Below are 8,783 nucleotides of genomic sequence, written 5' to 3'. Positions count from 1 at the left end.
ACATTATTATTTTCTCTTCTTACTACGTTTGTTCATAATTAGCCTTTAGATATTATCACGACTTTAGTGGATCAAGAAGGCATAAGCAAACAATAAGCAACTGCTACTTTTCAAACGAAAAAACTAGCCGTTGGAACATCAGAATAACTATTTTTAAGTTTGGGGCATTTAGTGAAATAAATTTAATAATAGGGGTATTTGGTGAATAAATTTTAAAAAGGGGCATTTGGTGAATTATGAAACTAGGCTAACGGCGGATTAACGGACCGTTATCAGTAAGGGTATTTTGGGCATTAAGTCAATTGTCAGGGGTATTTGGTGAATTATTGGAACTTGATGGGCATTTGGTGAATTACTTCAAAACTCGAGGGTATTTCATGAAATATCCGATTCGTTTATTACAAGCCTATTCTCTGTTACCACAAGCATTTATTGGCGACTTCTGAGCAGCCCAATCTGTGAATGTCCTAAAACAATCTGCTTGTTAGCGAGAGTGATGGATAGCTCAGTTGGTTAGAGCTTTCATCCCGGTTCCAGGTGATCCTAGGATCGATTCTCATCCCCACCCTTATGGCTCATTCGCACCAGAAAAAACAATCTGCTTGTTAGCCCTCTTCATTCCATCTTGTCCTTAGTTGATTAGAAGTGGGTTTTATGCAATTTGATTAATGTTTTTTTATCTCTTCTTAAATTTCCCACGATTTTTAAGTTGTAACTAGTATGTGGCCCGGGCGATGCCCCGGTCGCTACATTGAATAGTTAAAATTTTAGATTTTTCTTGAGCTCAATATTTGACGAAATGCATGTATACCATAAAGTGAAAAACATCAATTAAGTTTGTCAACTACAAAGACACACTACGTCATTTATCATGCAAAGTAATTTTTCAATTAGATAATCTTACAATTTGTATAATTTGTTTTCTAGGGGAACTAAGTGCTTCAAACACCAAATTAGATATAAGCAGCCATGCAAGGTATTTCTATAGTTGATGCTTATGAGATTCATGACATCATGTTTCTTCATAGTTGTCCTAATTCTTTATTATTATTTTTAAAATATTCCATAGAAAATAAAAAATCAAATAAAAATTTAATTGGTTTAGACTTCATGTTAACATTTATTTATAAATTAATGTGAAGAAATAAACCACAATTGGTGGTTGGTTAAGATGGTAATGAGAAATATCATTCAGACATGAGGTCTAGAGTTCGAACCGTTTTCCACAACTTCTTTTAATATATTAGTATAGATGTCCAATTTATATATTAGTATAGATGTCCAATTTATGAAATGCCTACGCAGAAGTTAACAGAATTTAAGGGAAGGTAATGCAGCAACTAAACGCAAATAGCCATTGAATTCCTTTCTTTGTCAGATGAGTACAATATCAATTTTACTGGCAGTACAATATCAATTTCACGCTGGCAAAACAACGCATAAGACCAGGAACAAAAAACTGTATCATCTCATTTCTTCTTTCCAGCTTTACCTTCTTTCCTACGGACAACTTCATCAACATATCTTACACCCTTACCCTTGTATGGTTCTGGGGGTCTCCAGCTCCTAATTGTTGCAGCAAACTGCCCAACAACAGACTTATCACGTCCACTTACAGTTACTTTGGTGTTTTCTTCAACCTTTACTTGCAGTTCATCTGGGATTGCCATCCTAACAGGGTGAGAAAATCCTAGACTCAATATAAGATCCTTCCCTTCAACCGTTGCACGATATCCAACACCAACTAACTGAAGCTTCTTCTCAAATCCCTTTGAAACACCAACTACCATGTTGTCCGTAAGGGTCCTGACAATTGACAAAATAGCAAGTTCAGCACTAGTAAAAAATGCGACAAGGTCCAAATATATTCAAAAGGCAAATAATTATCACCAGTAATCATGTCTTCAATCCCTGCTACCAACACCAAGTTGTTATATTATTTCACAAACTGGTATCCTAAGGGAACGGAGGTCATACGAAGTGGTTCTTAATTTATTTTGAGCTCTGACTCTCATAACTGAGAATCAGGAAAAATGAAGCAATATAACACGTATCATGTATGAGGAGGATAATGCATGCAAATTTTCTCAATCAGGAAAAAGGGGGGAACAGAAAGGCACATATCATATACGAAGTATCTAGCAAAGCAAAGGTGCAAAATTTTTCGAACAAGAGGAAGGAGGGAAAAGGAAAGACAAGAAAGAGAAAAAGAGTTCATCAGCAAAGAGAATATGATAGATAACAGGAAGGAGGAGAAAGGGCCTGCGGAGATATCTACCCATTTCAACAGACATGTAAGTAGTGTATCACATCAATTGTAATTATAATACTCTGTTTAAGTAATCAGAATTACATACTCTAAGAGTTGGAATTCCAATTCCACAAAAAAAATGACTAGCAATATCAGGGAATCTGGTATGCCTTATGTTACAGAGAAACAAGACTTGCAAGGTTAGCAATAAAAGATAAGCAGGAGTCCCCATAATTTCGAAACAAATATTATTTAGGGTTTTAATGTTATGCATTCATTCTTAGCAGTTATTGAAAAAGACAGTGACGACCAATATTGACACGATTAAGCTCCGCTACCATGACTTTTAAGAAAGAAATCCAACTATCCAAGATTGTAACCAAGTGGATCCTTGCATCAAAGTCATGATATGGAAAGGGGAAACGCAGAGCTTCTGAAGATCAGGTATACACATATTAGGAAATCAAATAAAAATTAAATATTTATGCCTACTCTTATTGCACTTATTACAACTGTTAAAGGAAAGTTAAGATGAAGTCAAAATTCTCTGTCCCATAATCCATTACCACAAGACCTCAAAAATAAGACTTCTACCATAAGTAGAGCATATAATCAGTATTTAACATAATTAAAAACCATAACAAAACTGCTTGCATGTAGTACGCAAACCAAGAAACTCCGTATTCACTGCTTTATGTTTTCAATGTAGGCATGTGACTATTGTATCAGGGGTATGAAACAATGAGTTGACAATGAACAGGAAAAATATAGATGTTGCCAGCTCAATGAACATATTAGCATCCATGATTCCATACAAGGGCCATAACATAAAAAACAAGGGAAAACACAGCTTTATTAAACAATTATTCTATTTTAGTTCTTTCATAGCCCTGGAAAATAATATTCTTTCTGTATTTTTTGTGCTAGCAAAATAACTTTCTATAGTTAGAAGAAAATTAACATTCAGCTAAAGTCTCTGATTCCCACCAATAACTACTAATTAGAAATTTCAATTATGCAATAGGAAACGTCAGTTATATAATCAGCTGTGAATGAAGCAGGAATTCAGATACTAGACGAAGTTTATGTTAACAAAATCACGACCTTGTCACTGGGAATTGTGTCAGATAAAAAAGAGGGGTACATGCTTTCATTCCAATACATACGTAGTAGTTCTAAATGTAGTAATAAAGTTGTACTTCGTATGCTATAATGAAATATTGTACGAATACCAGCCTGTTGTTTTTCGCATTCAACAAACTTCTGTCAATGAGCATACAAGAGTTAAACTCATTCACACACTAACATACCTAAAAAGTCCATGCATTTGATTGGCTCTTCTTGTTTCCACTGCTTTTCTGACCCTTAAAAATCCAGATTCTTGCTTCTCAACTAATACTTCTCGAGGATAAGTGATTGAAAGTTCACCAAGAGGACCCTTCACTTTGAGATCCTGGCCTTCCATTGCAATTGCAACATTAGCTGGGACTGTAATAGGCTGCTTTCCTATTCTTGATTCTTTACAGTCCACACTCTTCCTCCAGAAACCAATGCGAGTTACAGGAACACTCGTACTGATTTCAACTTTCATACCAAGAAATACAGATTTCATGTGGCTGAGACATCACATAAAACATTCATCAGTGGAAGGCTTCAATAATCTACATATCTAGCATTAACATGGCTTTTTCATACGAGTCACATCATATCTCAAACTTAAATTCAGTAGCAATCTACTCCCTACTTACAAACTTAATATCTAAATGTAATATACCCACAATGGGATCCTACAAAGTACAACCCCCCCACCCCCCTTCCTCCCCAGCGCCATCCTAAAGATTACATCACCATAGTTCTACAAACAATTACATGTAAACAAATATATATATATATATATATATATATATATATATATATATATATATATATATATATATATATATATATATATATAGGCGCTGGGTAAACAATTTCAAAATGGCAAATTCAAGGATAACAGCATACAGGCATTACCCAATTCAAGTAACAACATCAAATTTTGAAAAAAATAAAAAATAAATATAAAAATGTACCCGTTAGCATACAAATAAACGTACTGAAATGAAGACAAATTCAACGAATGTAGCAAATTTCACATGCTAATTAAACAATTTCCGACCCTACTGTAAAACATAATTTATACATTTCTTCAAAATGCCGACAAAATATAATACACGAACACTGAAAATGGCGTATAAGTATAATTGATAACCCTAACCACTTGAAACCAAAATTCCTCATGAATGTCAGAAAATATCTATTATGTAATTATTGACACATAATGCAAATTGAACAAAAACAACTAAAAAGCAAGAATTAACAAAGATTTGAAACATACAAAAATGAAAGTGATAATAAATTTATTACTGAAATAGAAAGAGAAGAGTAAAACACCTCGGTAATGGCAGAGACATTGAGAGATGTCGTGTGAGAGAGAGAGGGAGAGCTACTACAGCAGAGAGAGAGAGAGATGAGGGTGTGTGTTTTCTTTCTGGATAGAACGAGGATGAGGTATTGTTAATGTAATCGTTAGTTTTAGTTTGTGTCCGTCCTAATATACGAGACATTATATAAAATTTAAACGAGGCATATAGTATAAAATTAAAATGCTATTAAAATATTGTACTTCCTCCGTCTTTTAATACTCGCAATGTTTGGATTTTTGCCACTATTCATATAATCTACTTTGACTATTCTTAGTGTTTTTTATATAAGATAAAACATAGTCATGTGGGATCTTGTTAGATTCGTCTTAATTTGTATTTTCAAAATATCAACTTTTTATAATTTTTGTATAAAGAGAATTTAAGATATAAATGATCAAAATTGTGCATTGGCATGCGTGAAACTAACAAACGTTGCGAGTATTAAAGGACGGAGGAAGTATTACATTAGATAAAACAATTATAAAGTACTATGTATAAAGAGAGTGGCAATAAAGTACTAAGTATGATTTTATTGTTGTTAGCTAACTAATTGAGGTTGACTTGAGTGGTTAAGAGTATGTTACTCCTCAACGAGCGGATGGTGCAGGGGCGTGCAGGCAGATCTACGTGCACCTGCACCAAAAAGCAAAAACATTAAAACAAAACGCAAAAAACAAAAATAATGCAAAAAACGAAAAAGAACTTAATAAACTAAACATAATGAACATAATAGAGTAAACAAAAGAACATTAACCAATACCTGAAAAGAACACTAATGTTAAAAACCAAAAAAAAAATACAAAAATGAAAAGAACATATCCTCTCTCCTGATAAAATATAAAAAGGATAACTATTTTTCAAAAAGAATATCATGTGAAAATAATAACAGAAAAACAACAAAAAAATTAAGTATCGATAATATTATAAAAAAAATAAAAAAAAGGGTAAAAAACTTAAAAAGAACAACAATTTTTTTATAAAACACAAAGGAAATAATCAAAAGAATAAGAAAATAACAAAATCTCAAAAAAAAAAAAAAAAAACGACTACTAAAAAAGGAAAAAAGAACAACAATTTCTTTTTCCTTATCAAACAAAAGAACAAAATGAAAGGGACGAAAGAACAACATATGTATGTTCATTTATTAGTTGTATTTGTTCTTTTCAAACCATTTAGTGTTCTAATTAAAAAGACGAAAACAACGATATTTGGATGCACTTAAAACTAGATCTATATTTTTATTTAAAGGTATTTTTGTTCTTATTCCACGCATCAGATCTATGTTCTTTTATTAAGTGTTATTTGTTCTATTCAAGCGATTTTAAGTTCTAATTAAAAAGACGAAACGACGATTTTTTAATGCACTTAAAACTAAAACTATATTATTCTTTTAATGTATTTTTATTCTTTTGCCATGAATCAGACTATGTTCTTTTTTAAGTGTTATTTGTTCTTTTTAAACCATTATATATGTTCTAATTAAAATGAAACAACAAAATTTTGAAGAACTTTAAACCGGATCTATAGTATTTTTAATTTATTATTGTACTTTTCCTATGCTTAATGTGTTCTTATTAAGAAAAGAAGACAGACTGCAATGAAGTTGTTGAACTTAATAACCAGATCTACAATGTTGTTATGTTCATTTACAAGTGTAGTTTCTTCTTTTAATAAATTGTGTTTTAATGGTTTTGGATTTATAAACATAAATATGTTCCTTTTAAAATATTTTTTGTTCTTTTAATAAAAAAGGTACAATAATTGTGTTACGAGCTAAAATAATATCTATGTTCTTTTAAAAGTTGTTTTTATACTGTTAGTATATATTTTTTCCTTTAAATTCAAAATGTGTTTTTGTAGACACCTAATTTGTGTCTCCCCTCTGGGATGATGAATATACCATTATCCTTACTAGGCGGTTGGAATAACTCCGTGCGGAAATCCCAATTGCTAAGAACATCTCCAAAACACAAGGTCCAAAATCCAATCCCCGAGACCGTTCCCCTCCCGGAACTCGGTACAAAATACGATTCTCAAAAACCAATTTCAAAATCCAAGTCCAATCTCATATAGTAGACCATTCCATTGGTTTTACTAGGCCTTTCCCACTCAAAATAATATAAGGCAAGTCAAATTCGGGCGACGACCCACAAAACCGAGCAAGCCGGGCCCCGTCCCGTAGAACCGGAATTCAAAACCCGCAACGGCTTGTTTTTTTTACGCAAAATCAAGTCTTAACCTCCAAGAAAGCACTACGTGCCAAGCATCATACTATTCGTACGAAGGTACATCAATACAAGACAAATCAAGGACGGAGCCCGCGTCCTTGATTTTGGCAGCACATATGCCACGTCACTAGCGCCCAGCGTTGGTTTGCCGTGCTGCGCTGGCATTGGCTGGAAGTTTCCAGCCATTTTTCCTATAAATACCCCTAATATTCAGCATTTATGGAGGCAACTTCAATATACAACGTCGTAATACAAAAATTACGCCTCAAATTCAAGTCCAAAAATCCTTCAAAAACCCATACAAACTTCAAGCTAGTTCTAAGCAATTGGGAGCTCTAAAAGGAATTCTTGCCTAAACCTAAATAGGTAATTCCGAATCCCACAATATCCAATCATGTTTCTTTGATTTTCCTATTTCAAAAATGATTAGTAAGTTGGCATTTTTATTACTAAAAATGTCACTTGCAACAATCATACATCTTTTCAAAACCCAAACTTTTCAAAATACAAAAATGCAAACTTTAAAGATTCAAGGATGTTCAAAGTTGTTTGCAATCACTTCTTTGAACCAGAATCACTTTCAAGTATGGAGTAATCAAAGATGACACCTTTCTAGATTTTAAAGGTTTAGTCTTTTGAGATTCAAGACTCCATTTTTTCAATATACAAGTTCAAGTTTTCAAATTTCAAGATCCCACAATGTTTAGGGTTGCTCATGACTACTTCCCTAAACTAGGATCCTTTCAAAGTAAGAGCACATCAAAGATCTAACCTTTTCAACATTAAAAGGCCCGATCTTTGAGATTCAAGTCTCTTAAGTTTCAATATTTCAAGTACAAGTTCAATATTTCAAGTTCAAGTTCAATTATTTCAAGTTCAATATTTCAAGATTCAAACTTTCAAGTTCTATATGCAAAATCTAGGATACTTTGGGATGAGAAACTTCTCCCAAGTTGAGATTTTTGGCTTTGGATTCGTGTCGGGCGCACTTATTTTTAAGGAGCCGCTTGGCGTTCGAATCTCATGAGCCCAAGTACAAATTTCAATATCGCAATTTCGATTATGCACCTTTCAATATTGCAGTTTCAATTATGCACCTTTCAATACCGCAATTTCAATATCGCACTTTCAATTCCGCAATTTCAATATCGCACTTTCAATTCCGCATTTCAATTCCGCATCTTTACTTGCCTAGTCCTTCTAGGCAATGTGGACCTACTCCCTAGTCCATTTCTAGGGGGTCTTGTATTTACTAATTCCGCACTTATTTACAATTGTGATGTTGCTTTATTTTCTTTATTGCTTTCATCACCATACATGCTAAATACAACAAAATGCAAGGTTACATCACGCTTAACAAAGATAATTTCTTGGACAAACCGGCCTTAGGTTCCTTTAAATTACCTTTAAAGCAAAGTGACCACCATACAATTAGAGATTCAGTTTGCTCTAAATTTCGAACCCACATAGTCTAATCTAGGGTATATTTTCGAAAATGCTATGTCACGTACTCGAATAATTTCTAAAGCTCGCGGAATAAGCATCTCGTTCCCGTGACCGGATCTCACCCATCCGTTTCGAGGATTCAAAGCCTTATCCAAAATAGAGTCACTTGCGGTCTTTCCAAACGAGACTTTAAATAACGTTTGGTGTCGACTCCTTCGAGGTACAAAAATACAATGGTTTTCTAAAAAAACCGCCCCTTGTAGGGAAAGAGCATACTTGCGATGCGAACTCAAAACACCCCCTACAATTCTGGCGACTTCACTGGGGGGTTTCTAATTTCAAATTCGAAAATGTGAGCAGATTTTGAGCAGCAAGCCACTGATCTGCTTAAGT

General features: G+C 33.5%; 1 protein-coding gene across 1 annotated transcript; it reads right to left on the bottom strand.

The window, feature by feature from the left end:
- Nucleotides 1-1,332: 1,332 nt before the first annotated feature.
- Nucleotides 1,333-4,860, bottom strand: LOC110795679 (50S ribosomal protein L6, chloroplastic-like). Its single transcript, XM_022000694.2, has 3 exons — nucleotides 4,685-4,860; nucleotides 3,562-3,867; nucleotides 1,333-1,806 (listed from the first exon to the last, which is right to left on the bottom strand). The coding sequence occupies exons 1-3, from the start codon at nucleotides 4,855-4,857 to the stop codon at nucleotides 1,470-1,472; spliced, it is 816 nt and encodes a 271-aa protein (XP_021856386.2). The 5' UTR covers nucleotides 4,858-4,860; the 3' UTR covers nucleotides 1,333-1,469.
- Between the last annotated feature and the right edge of the window lie 3,923 nt (nucleotides 4,861-8,783).

Source organism: Spinacia oleracea, chromosome 4, assembly GCF_020520425.1.
Source record: "Spinacia oleracea cultivar Varoflay chromosome 4, BTI_SOV_V1, whole genome shotgun sequence".
NCBI lineage: Eukaryota > Viridiplantae > Streptophyta > Magnoliopsida > Caryophyllales > Amaranthaceae > Spinacia > Spinacia oleracea.
This window is presented reverse-complemented; position numbering and strand designations above follow the sequence as displayed.